Here is a 24,208-nt window from a genome sequence, read left to right on the forward strand (position 1 = left end):
AAGGAAAGTCCCAGATTGAAGACTTTTATCATTCAGTTTTTGGTAAAAAAAAAAAAAAAAAGAGAGAGAACAGAACAAATGAAATCAAGCAAATGAAAATTGAGTTTATTTTAATTTATTATGAAATTAATTGATTTATTGTTTGTGACAGGCCTATTTGCAACCTAAGTTTTAAAATTTGCAGCACATGAAATCCACAATATACAAATTCACTCATGCATATTGTCTATGAATTGTAATAAATTTTGACTAATGACAAAAGACCAGAGTAAAGCAAGGTTTAGCCAGAAAACTGGCTAAGCCTGGTGGTTAAGGGCTTGGCAGTCATTCATCGCGTGACCTGTCGTGTTTTTGAGTTAGAAAATGTCTCAAGTTGACAGAAAATGTTAAAATATCACTTGATAATTATGTGTTATTGAAAGACTGGAAGATTAGCACCTGAATGACAACTATAAAGTTTTAAGAAATGCAAACATAAAAAAACAACAACAAATAAATAAGCAATGCTTAGTGTGGTGGTGGCATAAGTAAAGCCTGGTGGCCCGCCAGGCTTATAATACACCGGGGAAAATCCTGATGAAGTACAAGCCAGAAGAAAATGAAGGAACTGCAGGATTATTCCCATTTATGCACCACAGTAAAGCTTTGGACTTTACCAGAGTTTTACTAAACTTAAAATACAAACAAATGGCTCCAGATAACTTTCATCTTCACCAAATTCATTCATGTTGAACCAACATGCTTAACTGTTATCGAAATGATGCAGGATGGTATGAAAATGTCCAGCTGTGCATAAAAAGGCCAAAACTTCAAATGTATGAAATCATGAAAGGTTGACAACGACCAACACCCAAAAAATATGCATAACATACATTTTATATATTTTATTTCTTGCTTGGTTTTATTTAAAGTATTCATGAGACTTAATTTAAATAAATCTTACCTGTTTCTTTTTCTCAAACATGCAGGCTGTTTTAGACTTTTGGTGTCTGCAGTCAATGAAAATCTCCTCCTCTAATCGATTACTCAGAGCCCCTCGGCTGTTTCCAGCCTCGTCTGGCTAAATTACGGGATGTATGGCCTTGCCCTGTCACCATGGGAACCTTTGTGTCGTCTTCCAGCCTGGGGATCATTACATTTAGGGAGGCATATTTACCTTGTGCCTCATTGTCATTGACTTCAGTTGTTTTGTTTTAAAACCATTTCGGCCAAACTTTTGTTCACATGTACAAAAACACGAAGGTCTTCAAACAACTCTAGCTCTGCTGCCGCTCTGAAATTCCTCACTTACACACCAGGGCGGCCATGTTCCAGTTTGCAGCGCGAGCCTCTATTGGTGTGACTGCTGTGTATTAGATTCTCTATTGGGAATGTGGTGCTAAAAATACAGACCTGACCGAAAGTGTACACTGATAGGAGCTTGGACTCGTCGCCCTGTGATGATTCGCCTTTTTCCACTCGTACAAGACAGACGGAGCGAGAGGCTCCTTTAGGGTTGCAAATGTTCAAGGATTTCAAGCAGATTGTTTTCATTTCTTACAGCTGAATGTTTAAAGTCAAATGGATTAAAGCTTGTTCACTTTTTGTCACTTTTCAATCTTAAACCTTAAGGTATCTTACTTGTATTTTATGCTATAGGCTAACATAACAACTATGTTGCCAGATAAGTTTTTACAAACAAGTATCTGCAAAGTGTAGTGTGTCTTTTGTATCCTTTATCAATACTTTGTAAATACTTTGTGTGTGCTTGCAGTTATAGCTCCAAATATTTTTGGGCTATGTCTCTACCAGATTTGCACACACAGAGAATGATTTTCATTTTACTTTATTTATTTATTTTTTATTCTGAAAGATACAAGAAACACCAATCAAGACAATGTAATGTTTGCGTCACGTTGTTTATAGCCGAAGCTGATTCACAACACCCGTTCCTACCATTCACCTTTGATAAATTGCTCCATCTCAGCTGGACTAAATGAAGAGCATGTGAGGGCAAACCTTTGCCAAAAATGTACAGTTGGATTTAGGACTTTGACTAGGCCATTTTAAGAAATGGTTGCTTTGATTTTAAACTATTATTCTTTATTATAATGTAGATGTTCAAAATTATAATGATCAACATCTGTTTAGAATTTTATATAAAATATTTTGTTTGGTTAGAATAAAAATGCGATTATATATTCTACTTTGTCTGTGTCACATCCCCGTAAATACATTAAAGATTGCTGTTGTAATCTTATAAAATGTGAAAAACCTCAAGGACTCTGAATACTTTGGCATTACATATTAGTCCCAGAAAAGCTGATGATTGATATATAAAAGGGATAAAAGTTTTAAGTTTTTCTTTACGAGCTTCAAAACCTGGGGGATTGTAAGACTTTCTCAGTGTTGTCATCTAAATCCCACATATCTCATAAGCCTGGTCATAAATAAAACACATACAGTAGATTAGAGCCTCACTCTTCAGAGGCTCTTTGTGTTGTTTACCTTGTAATGTTTCTGAGCAGACGGTGTTCAATGAACTTATTATAGTAGTTGCACCTTTTTCTCCACATGGCTGCCAAGTTGGCCTGATGTGGAGTCTGGCGGCGAGTTGGGCCATAAACGCATCGGAGTGCTCACTGGGTCTTACACCTCCAGCTGTGTGGACCCATGAACTGGAAAAGCGAGGCGGGAATGTGGCTTGAATAGCACCTGCAGAGGGAATAATCTTTATTGCCTTCGTTGTTTATGTTGTTATGTCAGCGGGAACATGTGCTGGAGAGATTTAGAGCAGGGGAAGTTGAGCTAATCTTTACCAATTTTTTAATTTGTTACTTGGAAGACGTTAAGTTACATTTAGCAGAATGTTTGAAGGCAACACTGGATCATATGCAAAGTTGTACACTGTAAATGTGTTGAATTAATTTTATTTTATTGGTATTCTAGAAGCTACAGTACATGGACAGAACTCAGCAATGAAATATTATGGTCAGGATTCAAACCCAGGACTTTGTTTCTGCAAGACAACCGACCTAAAATTAGGATTTGTTTAAAGAAAATTATGAACAAGGCAAACAGAATAAATCCTGGGGATGTTGTAAACAGTTATTTTAATAGGCTAATTGATAAATTACTTGATTGACGATTAACTGAGTAAGTAAATAAAAAAAAAACATTCTGCAGTAGCTATTTAAACTAGTGTGGGAAATAAATGAAAGAGAAAATGCTAGTGAATAAACAATTCAGTTTTTAAAATAAAACATGTAACTGCTGAAAATGTAATATGATTGAAACATCAAGTTTGAAGTATAAGAACCGTTTTTAAAGTGTAAAATCACTCAACACAATGAGAAATAAAACATTTCACCTTAACTTTCAAATTCCAAAGCAAACTAATAATAAACTACAGTTCACAAGCTTAAAGTATGAAAAAAACTTTAGAAAATATTTCCAAACAATTTTTTTTTTTAGGATATCATCTTTACTCTTTTATATTTTCTATTTAGTTGATCCCACACGTCTTCTGCTAATAGCCCTTAGCATTCATTGATAGCTTATTGGCAAAAGTGAGTTTTGCACAAGAGAAATAGTAATCCAATCAGAACATAGTGTGCTAATAATAAAATATAATTTAACGTAGCTTTGAATTTTATAACTGAGGTCATCGACTCATTTGATGAATCGTTACAGCTCCAGATGGAAGATGATGGACGGATGGATAAAAATTGTTAAATTTGAGTCTGGAGAATCATTGGACTGTGGAATTACATGTTTTTAGGATTCTTCTTTTTTCTTTTTTTTTTCAGTTGCTTCTGGAGCATTTTCTTGTAAAATATTTAAGCTGTCTGGTGATGTGATTTGTGTTTGGAGGGATTGTCAGGTTCATAATAGCTGGCCACAGGATTATGTTTTTAGTACAGTTGGAAATGGAGACAGAAAAAAATGCAGCCAAACTGCGCAATAGCAGTCGAGGAATTCTCATCAAGCAGGATTTGTGTGTCTGGGCGAGGATAGACGAAACTACAAATCTACAGCTGGTGCAAATACACAAGCATTAGGATATCAGCTGCCCACATAGACATATTTTTTATACATTACCAAATGTTTTTCTGTTTTCTTTCTTTTTTAGGTTTTTATAGTTGTTGTGATTTGCAGCAGCTCCACAACACAGCGTTACCAGGGATGAGCACAGCGTACTTGATGACAGCATTCCATATTTGACAGTAGCTCACAGGCAGATATGGGGTTGCTAAACAAAATGTCATCTTCAATGGTCTGTTCTTTGTCAGAGGCAGAGACACCACCACATGTTTGAAGATAAAACATTCTCTCTAATTATCCAAAGGTTGATTTTTATGTTCCTTCCACCTATGAGGTCTTGTCCCGTTTACAGAGCAGACATCTGATGAAATGCAGCAGACAATTGCACAAGAATAAACCTGCGTTTGGGGACAATACTTAACTTTAACCTATAAAATAAAGGGCAGTTTAGTTAATATTGCTTCACTCAGTTCTCGTTTGTCCTTGTTTTTGTCTTTTTATAGCCCAATTTACAAAAAATGTTTCTCCATTTTCTTTTTCCTTCAGTTTGTTCGAGCAAGGACATCCGCAACAATGCGACCAACCTGCGAAAGCTCGAGAACTGTACTGTGATCGAAGGCCACCTAAAGATCTTGCTCATGTTTGGGACCAAAGCCAAGGACTTCCAAGGCCTGAGCTTCCCCAAGCTGAGAGTGGTCACCGACTACCTGCTGCTCTTCAGAGTCTACGGCCTGGAGAGCCTCAGCAGCCTCTTCCCCAACCTGACGGTCATTCGAGGCAACAACCTGTTCTTCAACTATGCCCTAGTGATATTCGAGATGCTCCAGCTCAGAGAAATCGGCCTCCACAGCTTGATGAATATCACCAGAGGCGCCGTGAGGATCGAGAAGAACCCGGACCTCTGCTACCTGTCCACCCTGGACTGGTCGAAGATCCTCGACACGGTGGAGGACAACTACATCGTGTCCAACAAAAACGACAGAGAGTGCGGCGATGTCTGCCCAGGGGCGTCGATCGGCAAGACCACCTGTCCGTCCACGACCATCAACGGGCATTTCAGCGAACGCTGCTGGACTCAGAGCCACTGTCAAAGAAGTAAGCAGCCTTTTCCTATCATCCAACATTAATATAATCTCTAGATATATCTTTATTTCTGTCTTGGCAGATTTGATTGTAGAGCTTTGTATTATGCAGGGCTTCAACTTGTCATTATTCTGGCAATTAATCAATTCATGTAGATTTTTTATTTCACCACTTTAGTTTACTATATTAAAATACTTTAACATGCAAATAAACCAATCAGTCCTGTTTTTAAAAAAGAAAGTAGACATTTTATTGCATAAAATTCAATAATGCAGCTTTGCAGTTAAAACAATATTTCTAATGTGGATATTTACAAAGAGAATGAGAATATTTACAAAGATTTTCTTTAATCTTAAATGCAAAATTTATAAATATTTTGTACAGTTTGGCTGAATTATTGCTTTGAATATGACGTTCTTTCAACAAATGGCCCTTTTTGAGTGTGAATATTCCAGTTAATGCTTAATCTATCACTAAATTAGTTGATGATTATTTCAATAATAGACTCCCTGCGTTTTATCCGATTAATCGTTTCAGTCCGAATATAATAGACATTTATGATTGCTCATTAATTTGAGCAATTGATGAATGTAATTTGTCAGAATTGCAAATTTAATAAATGGAAATTACTTTTGAGAAATTACAGCACAACGACAAATTCACATCCAGCAAGCTTCAACTGGTATTTTCTTCTAAAACAGGTTTGGTGTGAACGCATCATTAGTCAGCCTTATTTATACCCATAACACATTTTTGAACCCTGTTTTCCAAGTTTGTGTGTGATATTTGCTTCAAGGTGCTGCCTATGCATGTTGGTGATGTTGTGGAAGCTGAATACGTTCTCAGATATTGCGGTTTTGATCAAAATGCACCCACAGGCAAAGAACATTTTGTCCCATAAACACAAATGCGAAGGGCGGTTTTTAATGCAGTTAAAGTTTTGTATAAACATTTAATCATCATTAAGTTACGATGAGGTATCCCCCGGTCTAGACTTTGAATAACTTGTCTATAATGTAACAAAATATTACAATTTTGTGGTATATTTTGATGAAATGTGTATTTTTGCCCTGGCATTTTATGGTTGAGGTTTTTCTTAGATTAATATGGGATATATTTGCTGCTCTTCAAATCACTTTCAGATTCTTGTTGGCTAGTAAAAGACGTTTGAATTTAGACGTCTTTTACTAAACATTTTGGACTTTTAAAGATATGAAATAGTGTCTGAAAACCAATTTACTTCTACGAGCATTTATTATTTCTTTGCTGCAGCTCTGACTTGCTATTTACAGATTCTGAATGACAATAAATAAAACGACAAAAAATGTGGGTGAGTCAAATTGAATGTCACAAAAAAACTTTAGAGTGGATTCAAGACAAAACACTTTTGTGTTTTTGATGTTTAAATGTCAGAGCTGTGTTGTGTGGTGGGTATAAACAATCAGGCCGAGTTCTGTGTCAGAGCAGCTTTAACCCAGCACCGCATAGAGACACCTTGCCAGTCACTCTCTGAACTTTTCTCCCTGTAGGCTGCAACCTTCCTGTTGCTCAACTGAAAGGGGTGAAAGAAGTTTGATATCCAGGCATATGTATTTTTCTTTTCTGCCGCTGTGTTTACTGTAAAACAAAAAGCTGGCGTCATGTAGCTGAAAGATTGAAATGTTGCTAGGATCACAAACTTCCCTGTTCGTTCTCTTACTATTATTGTTTGAAATTTAGACACCTACAATTATTCAGGGTTATGTTTGAACAGCTTGGTTTGTCGTTCATAGTTGCAACGTCCCTGAAGGATTTCCTAGTTGCGCCAGTTTATGGAAGGGAATTAAGACCAGATGATGATGGGAAAGTGCTGCCTTTCAGTCATGGGGAGGGATTTTGTTCAGTCAGGACTTGTGGTCCTGTGGTCTGGGACCTGCGGTTTTCTGCCTACTTTCACTAAAGCATGAAAAGACCCGTTAAGCACCAGCTAGAACCACAGGACGACTGCGAAGCATACAGTATCCTCTGATCTGCTCTGTTGCTACTTTTAGCACATCTCCAGCACTTAAAAAGACATTTTGGACCATATATGTAAAAATAATATTAACCCTTAGTACTAGTTAGCCACAGCAAGTGTCCGTTTTTTTTTTCTCTTTCTTTTTTTTTTAAAACAACAAAATTCATTCAGAACCAAATAAAAATGGTGCATTAAAAATCAGGAACCCTAAATAGTTTAACATCACATTAAATATTTTTTATGTCTGATGTGTCATTGATTTCATGATGGAAAAGCTGTATTTTGTGCTAAACATATAGATTGCATAATCCACCTTATCTTCAATTAGCTCCTCATTGGTGTACTGTACAATAAAGCAAATTGTATAAAAATACAAGACCAGAAAACTCAAAAATACTTGCACCCTTCTAGCAATATAGAAGGGTATTTAGATCAAAGTGGTTCTGGTACTAGACTAGGACTAGTAGTAGATCCAGTTCATAACCGTTTCTATTAAAACATACCAAAGGATCAATTTTGTTTTCGCAGTCGAAGATCTTGGTAATAACATCCTTACAATGTCAACCGTTGCCTTAGACCACAGATCAATGGTTTTTAAATTAAAATGAAAAAAAAAAAACCCGGATCAAATAAGTTTTAAATACACCCTTATTGATTTAAAATGACCTGTTTCTATAATTTAAATGACAAACATTTGTATTTGACCTATGAAGAATATGTCTTTACTAGTGAAAAATGAGATAGAATCAGCTTTTTTTGGTATGTTAGTTATCAGACTTTCTATTAAGGTTGAAGGCCAGTTTTTAGGCAAATTCTCCTTTATCTAACATTTGTATTGGCATAACAGCACTCCAAATAGATATTTTTATCCTTCCTGTTGTAGGTAGCAGAGTTTGCATTTTGCTGTGTGTGCGTGAGGGAAGCTACATTTTTTTATGATGATCTTATGAGCTTGTGCCCCTCTCACAGTATTGTGTATCTGGCTTTTATTTTGAAGGCTCTAAAAGACTTGATGCAATAGGAAAAAAAATGCTTCCATTTGCAGTCTGCAGGAATTGTTCCACAAATTGTTTGGATATGCTGAAAATTTTCAATGGAAAGTTAAAAACCTGGTCATAATCCAGCAGAACATTGTGAAATACACACGCATTACTAAGAAAGGCAGCACATGCTTCACCTTAATTTCCTAATGTCTACAGCCATGTAACACGGGCCTATGAAAATACTAGCATGGACATTAAACTCGGATACATTTTACAATCAACTTAAGGAAATGCTGAACCTAGGTTAGCATTGAAGCTGCTTCAATCTGTGCTTTTAATCAAAAGACATTTGAGTTTGACATTTTAACTAAAACGCTGTTATGGCATAATATAGTTTCTATGGAGTTGGAAACAGGACTGGGCAATAAATCAATAACAGTATACATCGCGATAGACATGTGATCAGTGTGAATAGAAATTACGTCTGATAAAATGTTGATTGATTTCACTGAACTCTGACGTAGAACCACACAGCATTCTGGGAGACGTAGGGAGAGGAAAAGCTTTAGTCGCTCAATATTTCATGGCGTGTTAAGCAAAGGTTGATGGCATCAACTAACTGACTCGCTCTGTGGTTGCCTACACCTGTTGAGTAAATTGCGCAGCAGCAGTTTAAGGTTTCACCAACTGTTTAAAAAAAAACAAAAAACAATGCCGTGGAGTAAAACTTGTGGATAAAATAGGCAAGGTCATGACACCAGTTTGGCAGCATTTCAGATATTTAAAACAAACAAACAAAAAAAACCAATCAGTAATTATTGACATCCACTGATATGACATGGTTATATTGTGATGTGCTTTTCAGCCATAGTCTGAAACATTGGTAATATTATGGAACTTAAATTTTCACCTGGCTGACAACTATGGCAATATTTGCCATAAATTGTTGCTACGATTATTCTTATACTTTAAAAAGGAAGAGCTCTGACAACTTCACTTGGAATAGCACATTATCTCAAAATAAAAACTGTATATGAACTCTGACAAATCTGCCCTGCGCGGAAACGTCTCTGCGACTCGCTTTCACCAAGCAACACCCAGCAAATGAACCCGACTATCCCAGGTGGCTCGTAATTTACACACATTATTGAATGAGAGCTTAATTATCCGCTCTCAGCTGGAGACGAGACACTCGAAGGAGCTTGTGCTCCTCCTTTCCTGCTGCAGCTCTCTCCTGTGTTTGGGATTGTTGGACTCGTTACATATTTAATGAGGATCCCTGAAGATGATCAACATCTCTCCGTTGAATCCTGATTCTCTGACTGGATTGGCATTTTGTTTAGGATTTGCACCTCCTTGATCTGCCAGGTGTTGGGTTCTTGTGACCGTTTATTGCTGTGAATGAGTGAGGTTAGGTAAGGACAAGGCCTTTCCTCCATACGGAGGGTCCAAATTTACACTCAGTACATGTCACATGCCTCTCGACCAATCACAAGAGGGACTTTAATGGGTTTGGAAGCGTCTGTGTGAATGTGTGGACCAGTAACTCTCACTATAAATCTCATAGGGGACATAACCTCCGCATCTGTGCAGACAGACGACGACCTTTGTTTGTCCTTGTTGCCAGGATACGGGGGAGTAACATTGTGGTGTAATCATGGATATGAACACATCCGTCATCCATCCTGGTCATATCGGAAGGAAAAGCGTGTCGACCAGTCATCATGCGGGCCAGAGAACGGGACCTGTTGTAGCGTAAACCTTGGTCAACCTCGGCGCTGGCGCCACAGTCCGTTTCCACTCCAAACAATGGCGGTTGTAGAAGTTCACCAAGAGCTCTCTTCAATTGTTTCCTGCCTTTGTTGGTCTGCTTCCCGTCTGAAGTTATGAATGAGACACTGAGACCTTACTCGAGGTCTTGGTAGCACAAAATACACATATGTGACCCATGGAGGTCAGCAGGACAAATTTGGCTACTAGTGAAGCAATCTGTGTGAAAATAGTGGGGTTTTTTGTGTTTTTGGGGGGGCAGGGTGCTTGAACCTTGAGGGATATTTTAATCAGAATAACACATTTTACTGGATGATAAATTGCGATAAACAATAATATTGTCGTCTTAAGACCATTTTCATGTAATTTAATGGTAATGGCAACTTTGACACATTGTCAAAGCTCAAAACCCTTGAATTTTTATTAACATTTCACACTGTAGCGAGAAGACATTTTAAATATCCAAAATAAACAAATAAAATGAATTATAAAGTCTCTGTAAACTAAGTTGTCCTTTAAAAAAGTGATTGTTGAGACCAATTCACTAGACTGAAGAATTTTGTCTTCCAATTTTTGTCAGAAAGAAAAAAACAACAAATCATGCAAATGGAAATTATTGAGCTTGTTTTATTTATAAGGCGATTAATTGATTTATTGGTTATCGGCAACAGGCCTAGCTGTTAAAGTCAATTTTAAATATTCAGGTGGATGTTGTGGGTTTAATACCTGCTGCCATGCAAAACTTAACTCTGTCACTTTTAGGTTTTTGCTGCTACGAGAAGTAAATTATATTATATTCAATTTGATGAAAAAGCTTTCCAGATATAAGCTTCGCTCATTTCTGCAAGATTGGTTTGCTATCACAGACTTACAAAAGTTTGTTAAAACATCTCAACCTTTGCCACTAGTATCACCCCAAGGCGCTCTAAAGTACAGCGGTTCGAGAAGCACTTCCTATTGCTGTTAAAAGGCCTGCTTCGTGTCATTGGTGAAAAAAAACAACTCAATGTAACCATTTTTATGTACAGTTCAAGTGAAAAATAAAAACTTAAAAGCTGCAGTATTGCAGACTCATAATACTTTTATGCAAATACTTTTTGTATTCTAATGATTAATTGGATAAAAAAAATTACCACAATTTGCAGATGTTTCATCTAACCACTTAGGCTTATGTTATTGAATATCAGAAATACATCAAATAAACAAATAATTCAATTCCTTTTTTAAATATGAACATTGTATTGTCTAAAATGCAATAATTATCTGTAGCAAAGGGGATGGTTCTGCAGCTAAAAAATACTTCTAATATCAAAATATAAAAAAACTCAGGGCTTTCTGCTTGACTCATCAATACAGAGTAACAATGATTTGTTTATGTTTTATTAATTTACTGATTAATAATTAGTTAATGCAAGGTACAGTACGCTTGCTCATTTGTTTGATACTTATAATTTAAACATGTGGAAAGCTTTGCTTAACATCAGTACAGTGAGGCAGAGGGAGATTTTTTTGCTTTTACAGAATTTGAACCAGGTGAGTTTTGGTAGAACATATTTACAGACAACAAAGTGTTTTTCTTTTTATCTTAAGTACAAAATAAATATAAATAAGCCAAAGCAGTAAGTAAGCTTGAGCTTGCTTACTACTCTGGGGTAGTGTTTTTTCATGAAATAAAATTTTTTGAATCTGAATATAGAACTGATTACTCAATTAGTTGACGATTAATTACGATTAATCTGATTAATTGATTCAACTCTTTGCTCCATAAAGCCATATAAACTTAAGTGACTTCCATGCTTTTCCTGTTATCTCATTAAAAAGACTCTTATAACAATTTTGGGATTCAAAGTTTGATCTGTTTACTTTAAAAAGAGTCAACTCCGAAACCTCCGGAATATTTCAGATTTTGCACTAATGCAGCGTTGAGTTGAGATTCTTTAGGATCGGTTCATATCTGAGGGTTGTAAATGAGTAAAGCTTTTCACTTGAAGCTGCTGTTTATTTGAATTGTCCATGGCAACGCTTGAAATGCACACCAGCCAAGTGTGTCACCCACTTGTCATTCCATGTACAGCGCCGAGGCAGTTATGTTAAGAGGTAACTTGAGCTTCAGTTTTTGGGACCGTATATCCAAAACGTTGGACTGATTTACTGCTGCAGGAATTTTGCTTGATAATCATCGATGCAAAAGAAGACACCCGGACAAGATCAGACAAATTCAAGTTGTAACAATATGCTTCCTGGTTTTTTTCCCACCCATGTCCAACTATAGCAGTGTGTGCTTCTCTTCTCTACAAGCTTTGAGCTAGCCTCTAAGCTCCTTTCACACACCACATAAGTTCTTTTCTTTAAGCTGACTTAACCGCTCTGGCACTCGCTCTTGTAGAGTTGCACCCTGCAAACTCTCTCTGTGCAGCTACTGGAGTCTTTCCCATGGAATCTCAGACATTTCAGGCATTTGTTAAAGCTGAGCAGCCGACAGGCGTTTCTCCACCGATGAACCCGCTCACCACAGCCGTTCGGTTTCAAACGGGTCGCTGCTGTTCTGATGATAGTGTAATCATGTTTCTTTTCAGCTGGTGCAAGGGACGTGCAGCTTAATTTCATGAAAACTATATTAGTAGCTTATGCTTTCTGTTGCCAGATGTTTTGATATTAAGTAGATTTTTAAAGTAGACAGTATAAATGTAGTTATCAATAATAAAGCGTATAACAATAAGTGTTGTGTTATCTATTTTTCTTTTCATGTCTACAACATGACACTCAAAATATAATTTACTACTTGCTACCAGTTTGGAAACAAATACTTTTTCAAAATATCTGCGTCTCTTTTTGTAAATGTTTTTTTTCTTACTTTAAACCTAATAATGACAACACATTTGCTGTAGTTTGTGTTTAGCAAGAATTACAGGTTGTCTTTTTGTTAAAAAAGGTCATGTCACACATGACTGAAAAAAAAATGGCTGTTTGTATTTTAAATGTTGCAGATCCTGAGACTAAACATGCTTTTTCTAAAAGATAAATATTCACAGTAATATAAAATAACATTTGTTGCCTGTATTTCATGGTGCAGTAACTACTTTAAGATTCAGCTGTAAACAACAACAAAAACTTTATATGTGATGTATTATGAAACATATTCCTGGATTATCATTAATCCAGCCCTGAACAACAATTATTTAATTGGCCCTTTTTGAAAAGTTGGTTTCCCAGCCCTAGTTGAAAACATGCAATCTTTTTTTTTTTTAATCTAATCTTAATGTTTTTGGTTGGAGCAACAATGCCAAAGCTTTGCGTTTGTACCCATCTATGGTCGCAGAAGAAGAGCAAAAAAATCCCAAATCTTTGCTTTGATCAATTTGAGTGTTAGTGCCCAGTTTATTCCCACTTTACCATCATAATCTTTTTACCGGATCAAACATGTTGTTACAAAAATAGATTAAAAAGGACATCCTCTTTGTTCTCACAAATTGAATTTCCACTCCTTCCTGTCTGTTCAAAAGTTTAAATACAATGGAAAATAGTTGACATTAAAAAAAAAACATCACTTGATGTTCCATTAAGAACAAATCAGTGTTTGATGTCATCACCCAGACAAAGTTGAGCATTAGGGAAGTCATTATTTATTATTTCACCCTGACGCTGATATCCGAAGGAAATGAAGATTCAAGGCCGCGGCGTGCGTCATTTGCCTGCCAAACAGGCGGCGTAATTGCCCATCAATGAGAACACGGTGTTTATCATTTCCATTCCAGTCACGGACAAGCTAGATATCCTGCGTTTTGGATGACGGCGGCATCGGCCCGACATTAAAAACAAAAAGTGCTTTTTCATGTTGTTGATGTGTTTTCGTTCTATTAGCGGAGGCAGGAGCCTGTTAATGAAGTTGTTTACGGTCCCTGTTGCTCCCAGAGTCACCTTAACAGTGTCCTGCTGCCGCCCTTGAGTCAGACCATCCAACAAGTGGAAATAAAACTGGTTATCAGCCCCTGGTTTTATGAAGTCGCTGCTTTTCATGCTTCATGTTTGATTGGATTGTTTGCAAGTTGTTTGTGTTTGTTGTATGATCTATAATTCGATTATCAGTTTCCAAAGTTTCTTCATTGTGGTCTTTCTTTAAATAGTGCTCACAGTCAGATTTTGTAAATTCAGACAAAATCATTTTGTCAAGCTGCCACGTTCGCAAAAACGTTCTTAAACCTGCAGATATGTAAAGCCTGATTTTAACTTCTGCTAGTTTTAATTTCTTTTTCCTTTAAGAACCAGAACCTCAAATAGTGACTGTATTCTGGAACTTCCTCAGAAAGAAATGTTGCTAAATATCTGGTGCAAGTTTTGTTGTTTTAGTTTAATAGAGAACTACCTTCTGAATTTAATAAATGTGGAAAAAGAGACATATTTTTATTTGTCTGTCCATCCATCCGTCCATCCATCTACGTATCCATGTGTTTTGTTTCTCTTTACGTATCTAATTTTTGCAGTAAAATTAAAAGTAAAAGGTAATCTCAACCAGCATCATGGAGATATTTAGCAGTTTCCCCCCATGCATGATAAGCCTGGCGGGCCACCATGCTTTACTTCTACCCCCATTGCTTATGTATTTAAGTCTTTTTAAAACCCAGACAAAGTTGAGCTTGTATTTTTAAAACATTGTCATTGGCGTTCAGGTGTTTCTCTTCCAATCTTTCAGTAACACATAATTATAAAGTGATATTTTAAAACTTCCTGTCAGCTTTAAACATTTTTTAACTCAAAAACACGACGGGCCGCTGGATGAATGACTGACATAACACGTAAGCTTGAAACTTAATGTTCTAGCTTTAACATTAACATTGATACATTAATTACATTTTATTTTCACATGGTACCAAATTGGTAGAAGCAAAATTTGTCTGTTGTACAAAAACAAGCAGGAAAAGCTCTGATGCAACAAGAAAGTTGTATTTTCGTCTTGGCACAGTTTAACTTAAACTGGCTTGCTTTTAGGTTGAAATTATACATTTGAAATTCAAAAACATGGTCTCCACTGTGACTTTATTGCAAACTTTCTAAAATAAAGGCAAGTTGCACCTCAAGCACTCACGTTATGTCGCTTATTAACAAGCAAGCTTCTGGTTTGCCCATTTGTCAAGCTGTCATAAAGTTCTTGCTTTCTGGCACAAACCAGGTTTTTAAACAAAACTGATAGGAGTTTCAGTGGGATTGAGATTCCAGCCACTGCAACAGCTTAATGTCAGCCAGGTGTGTCTAGTCCAATCCCCAGTTTCACTCCCTACTTTGGATTATTGTCAAATGAGACAACTTTTGGGCTATTTTGCCTCACATGATGGTTAAAAAAAGCAAGAACATTTTGAGTGTTGAATCCAATTAGCTGGTAATTTGAGGTGAAGTTTAAAAAGATTGTGGGTCTTGTCCTTTGTCAAAACTTTTCCCCACTTACGGAAATACACCATTATCACGTCCAGCAAAAAAGAAAAAAACCCTCAGAAATCCTGCATGATGTAACATAACAATCATTTAAAAACTGGCTTTATGTTACTTACATTTAAATGTAAGCAACATTTCAATTAAACTTGACTTTTAAATTAAATAAAATTCAAGTTCAGTGCCAACCAGTAAACCGAACAATTATACACAGGTAGAGGTATTCCAGCTCATGTACTGAAAAAGTGTACATGAGGTGATAAATGACATTCATCTGAGTAAAATTAGGTTTTATGAACAGATATGAGCCAGCACAAATAGAATATGTTGACTAAAGAAAATAATAAAAATGATTGGAGTTGTTTTGTATTAGTATAAGACAGGGGCATCAGTGTGGGCCATATTAAAAATCTGAATGTTCTTAAAGGGCCGGTTGTGCCAGAAAATATTGATAAAACCAATTAAACTCTTAAGATATCAATAAATACTTGTCCCTCCAGGATTTTGTGATTGTTTAGTGGTTTACAATCAAAATTGCACATTTTGTGGTGCCAATTTAGAAATGTTTGTAAGGAATTTATACTAATGTATGATGTTAAATGTGGCTTTTTTTTTAAAACTCGTATCAATTAGTCTATAAAATCAAGAAAGGCTGAGATAGCAGTCACTTAAACTCAATGTTGTTTGACCAATTTTGAGAAAAATTGCAATAAAATCAGAAAAAATATGGAGATTTGATGATCAGCCATGTTTTGCATATTTATTGATGTAATTTGGGCCACATAAAAAGCTTACAATGGGCCAGTTTTGACCCTCAGGCCTTGAGTTTGACATCTGTGGTTTAAGGTGTTGTATTTGGATTTACTTCACTGGAGTTTAATTAACGGTTTCTCCTCAGGGTGGGGTGCCAATATTTAGGTTTTATTGTCTGAGCAGACTAACAAAATCACTATTTCCTCCTACATTTGGAGTAATGTACTGGGATTTAAACATTTAGTTCAATGTTTAAACTGCTAATCTGTCTTGTTTTCACCCATCTCAGTGAGGAACGAGGCTTCAAACATGAGCTGTTCTGTTTATTACTTTTCTCACACAGGTTCTAACTTTTCAGCCATGTGTCTCCCTAAAACCCTTTTTCTTCTGGCCTTCAGTAAAAACTTTCTTTCATAAGAAGCTAAATGCTACCCTTGTCATTGCCGTGGAATTTTAATTGGCAGCCAGCGCTCCACCACGTCCCTGTTTGCCATGTTCTCTGATCCAAAGTGATTGCGACCCAAATAGTCTGAGTGCGCTGTTGTTTCATCGCTGCCCTACAAGAAAACTAAAAAAAGGAAAATTGCTCCAGAAACATTCTGGTTTGTGAAATTCTCAGACTCCCTTTTTTCTATGGACTTAATCCAGGAGTTTCAGCTCAGAGTTATCTAAGATTGCATAAAGGTTGCTGTTTATTTGGTGTTTTAAGATTCAGCTCTTTTTTTTTTTTTGTATTTTTGGTTATTTGGCACTCTCTTCTGCCTATCTACTTGTCCCAACTCATGAATCTCATATTGGCAGATGGCACAGATCGCTTTATTCGCCCTCATGCTGACAACAGTGTGTATTCTTCTTGGTCGCCTCAAGCCTGAAGTGCTATTGGTTTGTTGTTGCAGCCTGTTTTGAAGCCTCTGGGATTGGGGTCTCATTTTGCAGCCCTTCCCCGCCTCCTTTCCCACCGAAGCCTCGGTTAATGCGATAAGGAGCCAGGCATTTCTGCAGCTTTTTTGCGTGGCCTTCATGTGATCCTGCTGTACTTTGGACAAACTGCATAACAAGAGATTGGTCAGAACCCGACCGGTGTCAGTGGAACCAGACTAGGAGGACAAGGGACAACTGGTCTAAGTCCAGCTCTCTTTTGAAAACTTGCATTGATTTATTGTTACTTGATGAATGTACCAATGGAAGATAAAACATGAAGATGCTGACGAGGCCCGACTGGAGTGAACTAATGCTGGGAAAAACACCTCCGTTCTCCTTAAACCGTTACAGCTTCAGGCCTAATTACAATAACAATCCAGGAAGTTAGCACGTATTTCAAGATTTGCATGTTTTAAAGGAAAGAATGTGAAATTCCCTCAAAAGGCCCCCCTCCTCATTCACAAAGATCAAAGTTGGCTTGGGTTGGCCCCACTCTCGCAGGTCCCCAGGGTCTCAACCCTGAAAGCATTTCTGACAAGCACACAAGAAAACAAGTCCATCTCCTTCAGTGTGGTCACTCTTTTCGTTACTGTTGGAGCCTATCGGGTTGTAAGATGGCAAATAACTTCTCAGCATCAACTTACAGATGTGATTTTAGCTTTACAGACAGTTCTAATGGTGGAAATTAGTGGTTTATATCAACTCCATTAAAATTAGCAGAAACCCAGCTTTGTTGAATTTACTCAGTTTTCAAAACTCTTAAAGACAGAAGATATGCACTTTTAAACTGATATTCACTACACAGCCCCTGGGATTGCAATCAGAAACACCAATAAAGATCCTTTCAGATCAACCGTAACATTTTTTTTTCCTTTCAGATCATGCTGCTGGGATTACTGAAAAAAGGGGCTGAGATAAAAGCTAAAAGGATATTTCACTGTTTCCTTTTTAATAATTTGATTCTAGTTCAACATCAAAAATGAATCGGATGTTTTTACTATAAACAGAGATGCTTTGAAAACAATTTTAGCCTTATAAAAAGTTAAAAAAGGAATATTTTAAAATCTTTGTTAGCATTGAATGGTCTTGGAATGAGGCATTTATTAAATTGTGCTATTCACTTAAGTCCAAATTTATTCATAACACTTATAGATTTAGCTTTAAAATTATTTCAAGTCAACTAAAAAGTTTATTTTGGATCAAAAATATCAAGAAAACGGCAAAGTACTTCTTTAAACTATTTTAATAATTTTTTTTATTTTTAATTTGAATAGAAATAGGATGTTGAAAATTATTTTGACCCTTTCCAATAAGCAGTAGATAATCTTTATTGCCAGTATGCACAATATATTGTTGTATTTCTTTTTATAATGGCATAAAAGTAGCACAAAGAATACATTTGAAATGTTATTGCTGAATTTCTGGCTACAAATCTATGGTGCACACAATCTAAAACTGCTCTTAAAATAAATCTAATGAATAAAACTAAGCCATTGTGCCACACAAATTTTGATATTTATGGGCTAATTAATTAAGTGCTGAAGTTATTTAAATAATAAATCATCAAATCCATTAGTGAAGATACAAAGATTATTTATATTATTTGTATTAAACCTGGATCAGATGATTTTACACTGATTACAAATTATTTAAACCACAATTTGGGATTTTTTCAAAACATTAAATTCATTCCCTAAAAATGAAAAAGGAAATCTAGGGCTATGGAAATAGATTTATGTCGCAAAAATCTGTTTTCAAGTCGTTCTTCTGAGCTAAGTCATGTTTACTGTAAGTGAAATCTACTTTTTATTTTAATGAAAAGATTGTCTAGATTAAATTAGGGAGTCATCTCTAATCCACTACATGGTAAATGCCCAAATTCAGAACCAAAACCCCCCACCAGCCAAGCCAATAAACTTTGATTTTAAATGTTCATGCAATTGAAAATATTACATTTGAGTCCATAAGAATCTCCTAAAGTCATGGCTGAGTGGAGAGATGATTAATGTACTGAGGCATGAAGCTGCTCGGCCTCATAATAACAAACCATAATTGTTTTGACATGAGCGTGACCCCCATTATTGTAGAACTCTCTGTTCTTCTCAACAGGAGCTTTCCTTTATTTACGGCAGCCATGCATAGTAAATAGAGACCTAAACTCGTGAATGAGTGCAGCACAGCGAAGGCAGCGAGACTCGCTTTCATTCAGCGCCGGCTTGTTTCTGTGCGACTCTTGTGGCAGATTTTCCGTTCACAGCTTCTCCCTCTCTCGCTCTGAAGGAATAGAGAGGGTTAACGGTTGTAGCTGTCTTCCTTGGAGATGGGAGAGACCAGTTGAATGGCTGGCTGCAGCAGCTAGTCAACACATTGGCTAAGACTGAGGGTGGATCTGCTGCTGGGACTGTGCTGCGGCGTGGAGCGCTGGCCGAGGATCGGGAGTCTCTGCTGCGCTCCACATGTTTGTGTGCAAATATGCATGTGGGGACAGCTTTAAGAGCAGCTTTCCAAACAAATAGAAAGGGAAATAAAAGCTTCAACTTGTGTGAAGATGAAAAATGAACAGTGGTTATATCATTTGTTTTTACAGCCACGTCGCCCCACTGTTCCCCCCTTCGCCGCCCTCTCATGTTGCCAATCTCCTCTTTCTGCCACTCCACACACACACATGTTCCTGCAGCTCTTCATGCTTCCCTCAGATAGTGGGAGAGGACAGTCTGTTGTTTTCTTCTTCTGAAGGACAAATGATGAGTCTGTTTGACACACGTCCCTACTGTTTGCTGAAACCACTTTTTTGAAAACATAAAATTAGTTTTTTACTCTTTTATAGTCTCAAAGACACCTGTATGTATGGTTTGACCTGTTATCCGTCTCTGACCTCAATGACTGGCAGCTCCTCCACACACATACACACAAACACATACTGCGTAACAGATTTAATCTGGCTTTCATGGACGAGAGGTTAATCTCTAGCATTCAAGTTAGTCGGTGAATCCTTCATCTACGCTCGCACACTTTGTCCTCACCTGCATTCTGTCGCTATTAGCTAAACCCACCTGCAAATCAGCGCGGCTTGAAGGTTATGCAACAGTAGAGTTTCACTCTGTGCACCGTCAAGCTTTAAACCAACAAAGACCAATACAGTTTAATTTACTGTGACATTTCCAGCAAAGATACCAATTGCATAAGATAATTTAAATGTACTAAAAAACAATGTTAATTAGGCTTGACACGGTAACAATTTTTTCTGGACCATAAATTGTCCCAGAATTTATTGCGATAAATGATAATATTGTTTTTCTGAGACAATTTTCAAGTGATATAATGGCAATGACATAAAAACGCAAGGACACATTCTCAAACATCAATAAACTTTAAATTTTGATGAACATTTAACACTGGAACTGGAAGACTATTTAAAAATATAAACTACCGTATATAAACAGAATCAAGAAAATAAAATATTAAGTTTATGCTAACAAAATTGTCCTTAAAAAAATGCAGCTTGGGTAGAATTGTTTCTACCAAAAAAGAGAAAAGAAAAACAATAAGTCATACAAAGGAAAGTTATTGAGTTTGTTTTAATTTAGCATGTGATTAATTGATTTATTTTTTATTGCAACAGCCACAGTGTGAATTAGTGATAACAAATTGGTCTGTTGCACATTTAGCTGGACATTAAATTGTCCCAGAAGTTATTGCGATAAACGATAAAGATCAATAACCTTTAAATTCAAATTCAAACATTTAACACTGGAACTGGAAGTTTTAAATATACAAAATAGATCAATAAAACTACAGAAACTACAAATAAGATGAATTATGAAGGCTTTTTACACAGAATTGTCCTTCAAAAAAGGGCTTGTTGAGACATCAGACTGAAGACTTTCATCATCCAGTGATTAGTAGAGAAAGAGAGAGAAAAGATGAAAAAATATAAATCATGTTAATGGACATTTTTATTTTAATTCATCATTCAATTAACTGATTTATTGTAAGCATCTACAAGATATTTAAAAAATCCAGAAAATCCCCAAACTCCTAATTTTAGGCCTTAAATAACTGATGATTTTTTTTTTGTTACATTTAAGTTTTTCTGGTCTTCAAACAAATTTTAAAATCAAACAGGCATATGTCAGGATTTCATCTATAAGGGGGAAGAAAACAGTCACAACCTACCTGACAGTATGTGACCAGATAATTCAAATTCTAATAAATCATATATTCAGTGAAATTACCCGGATTGTTTTTGGATCAGTCTTGTCAGCCACACTCAGGCCTGATTATCTCCATATTTGTAAAAGGAATCGTCTCAAAGTAGGTTGAAGGATCTTAAAGGTTTGTGGCCTCTTTTAGCTACGCCAAAACTGTTTGTTCAACAAGAGCATTAACAACTCTCAATAAATTTAAAAATATGATTAAATACAGTTGGTGTGTGGAGTTTAGTGAAACAAGTCTCTCTTATTTATGTGATTACAAATGGGAATGTTTCTCAAGAGCATTATTTGTGCCTTCTGGGCTATAATTGCTGTGTAATTATATTATAACCTAGAAACTCCTTGTAGCTTATAAATTATGAAGTACTTTACTTATAACATGAAGATCTACTTCATTTTTTCACTTGACCCAAAACAGGAATTAGGACAAACTTATTTTTCTTCTATTGCTCTTTCCTTGGATTGTTGTTTTGTTGAATTTTTTTCAAATTTATGTAAAGCACTTTGAATTGCCTTGTATCTGAAAATGTGCTATAGAAATAAAATTACTTAATGCATTCACAGCCATTCAGTTACCTACAAAAGAAGAAATAAATCGTTCTTATTGACATGTTTACCATTATCACATGAAAATATTGCAATAAAACGTTTCAATCTGTCGCCCAGCTCGACTCTGAGAGCCACAATTTTTCCGAGGGTCACTTTGGACACCTCTGCTTTAAATACTGTTTGCAGTTTGTTCTTACTGACCACCAGTGTTCTGGATAAGTATGTGCTTCTTTAATGACCAGTGGTGGACCCCTGCTGTCTGGGTTGCACCACTGGTACGCTTGTTGCCACATGACAGATGATCCTCTGCCTTATGCCGTGTGAGGGATTTCTCTCCTGTTGAAGGAAAGATCTTACCGTGTAACATTTCTGTGATTGACATTTAAACTAAAAATATAACGCATGCACATTTATGGCCTGCAAGATCTAAAATCTCCCCTGGACCTGCTCCGTCTAAACTGAATGTCTCTCCCCTCTCCACGCAGTGTGTCCTATTAACTGCACACACCGGGCCTGCACCAAGAACGACGCCTGCTGCCACTACCAGTGTCTGGGCGGCTGCCTGAGCCCCAACTCGCCCAGGCACTGCGTGGCCTGCCGCGGCCTCCTGCACGAGGACAGCTGCGTGGAGCGCTGCCCAGAAAACTACTTCACCTACAAGGGCTGGCGCTGCGTCTCCCTCGCCTTCTGCCAGGATCTGCACAACAGGTGCAAGCAGGAAAAGAGCCCTGACTGCTACGAATACGTCATCCACAACGGTGCCTGCATCCCAGAGTGTCCCTCTGGCTACTCGATAGGCAACTCCTCCACGTAAGTGGACACTCGAGACGGTCTGATGGCTGCTTGATGGCCTGCAGGAAAGATGTTTAATCAGTGAAGTGTGCGTTGTATGCTGCTTTAGAATACATTTTATTTTGCATCTTTGCTCCGTAACTAGGGTTGTTTTAAGTCAAAATGTGTGCTTTTTCTTTTTTACATCACTTGTGTTTGATGTGTGATCAAAAAGAACAGAAGTGGGGCAAAAGAAATTTAAAATATATAAATTAAATATGACTGAAGTGAAAAAAAAAGATGGCAAGAAAATCACAGAAGGAACCATTGAAAAAGGAAAACAAAGATTGTCAGGTTGTGAGATGAGTATTATAATTTGTATTTCCCATATTTATATTTTTTTGAAAGATTGTTTTAACTGTATTTTAACTGCAAGAACAGTGCAGAGAAGAAAAGAGATGGAACGAAAATAAAAATGAGTAACGAAAACGACAAATAGAAAAACGGCAAAAGAAAGAAAATTGGAAAAACAATGAAAAATGCAATGAAACATGGACAAAAATCCTGCAAAGACAGGAATAGGTTTGATTGTAAAACAAGGATAGATGACAAGAAAATGGTAGAATGAAAGACTGAAAAAGGGACACAAAGATGCTAAAAGAAATCTGGAAAGAAAGACAAAATGAACAGAAGGGTGCAAAACTACAAGGGAAAATAAGAGATAAAAAGAAAAGGGAGGAAAATAAAGATGGAAGAAAGAAACATTGAACCTCATTTGTTTGAGGTTCAATGCGCCACACAGCGTTCTGACTATACTTGGCGTTGATCAACCCTCCAAGTCACTGAAGTCTGCACAGTGTTGTCAGAAATTTCTTGAACTTTGACCTCGATGACGCAAAATTACACGGCCAATAGCGTGAGTGCATCAGTGAAAAAGCTGCAGACTGAGCTGAGGGTCGGCGATTAGCATGGAAACAGATCATTCTCTCACCAGCGTCCTCTCTCATGCTGTTTCTCCTCTCCTCTCTTTTAGTAACAGAGATCTCTCCATTTTTAGGATGAAAAACTAATGTATCACTAAACTGAAACAAAGCTATCATCCTTTTATTTTGAAAACTGCTCCGTTTGTACTCTGCTATAGAAAACAAGGCCCACTTCCGACTCCCACACATATCACTCCCACACATATCACTTTCATATGATATATTAATTTTAATATTAAAATTAAATTAATATTTATTTTTCCATTTTTAGAAATACCAGGAAAACACCTCAAAGGATATTTAAAAAACCGTATTAAAGCTTAAAGTTTCTTAAAAGTCTTTAACCAGTTCATGGTAAAATTTATATTAACTAGGGCCAGGACTCTTAATGAGCTAAATACAATTAATTTAATAGATTTTTATTTATTTGTAAGTTTTACATAGAAAAGTCCTGAACTGGAACCTTTATGTAATGTTATCTGGTCGATCTGTCAATCTGACGCACAAGTGACGTCTGCAAACAATAGTGATGAACAAATCCACCTTTCTTCCCCCACCAGGGGTTAATTTTTGCTTGAAAACACAATCTGATGAAAGGTTGGAAAATACTTTTTCTGTGTGCCAATTTTGCAAAACAAAATGTGTTTGTCAACAAAACTATTTAAGCCTAAAATAGCATCTAAATGCTAAGCATGATTAGCATCCACAGTTTATATTTCTAGAGAATCATTTTCTCAA

General features: G+C 36.6%; 1 protein-coding gene across 1 annotated transcript in view; it reads left to right on the top strand.

Annotated features, from left to right (window-relative positions):
• insra (insulin receptor a) overlaps window positions 1–24,208 on the top strand; it is a 56,049-nt gene that overhangs the window by 8,935 nt on the left and 22,906 nt on the right. Inside the window, exons 2-3 of the mRNA XM_055058203.1 lie at window positions 4,570–5,118; window positions 22,202–22,526. Coding sequence (XP_054914178.1) covers window positions 4,570–5,118; window positions 22,202–22,526 — 874 coding nt within the window. The remainder of the gene's footprint in view (window positions 1–4,569; window positions 5,119–22,201; window positions 22,527–24,208) is intronic.

The sequence above is a fragment of the Poeciliopsis prolifica genome, unplaced genomic scaffold (genome assembly GCF_027474105.1).
Source record: "Poeciliopsis prolifica strain line A6 unplaced genomic scaffold, Auburn_PproV2 SCAFFOLD050, whole genome shotgun sequence".
Classification (NCBI taxonomy): domain Eukaryota; kingdom Metazoa; phylum Chordata; class Actinopteri; order Cyprinodontiformes; family Poeciliidae; genus Poeciliopsis; species Poeciliopsis prolifica.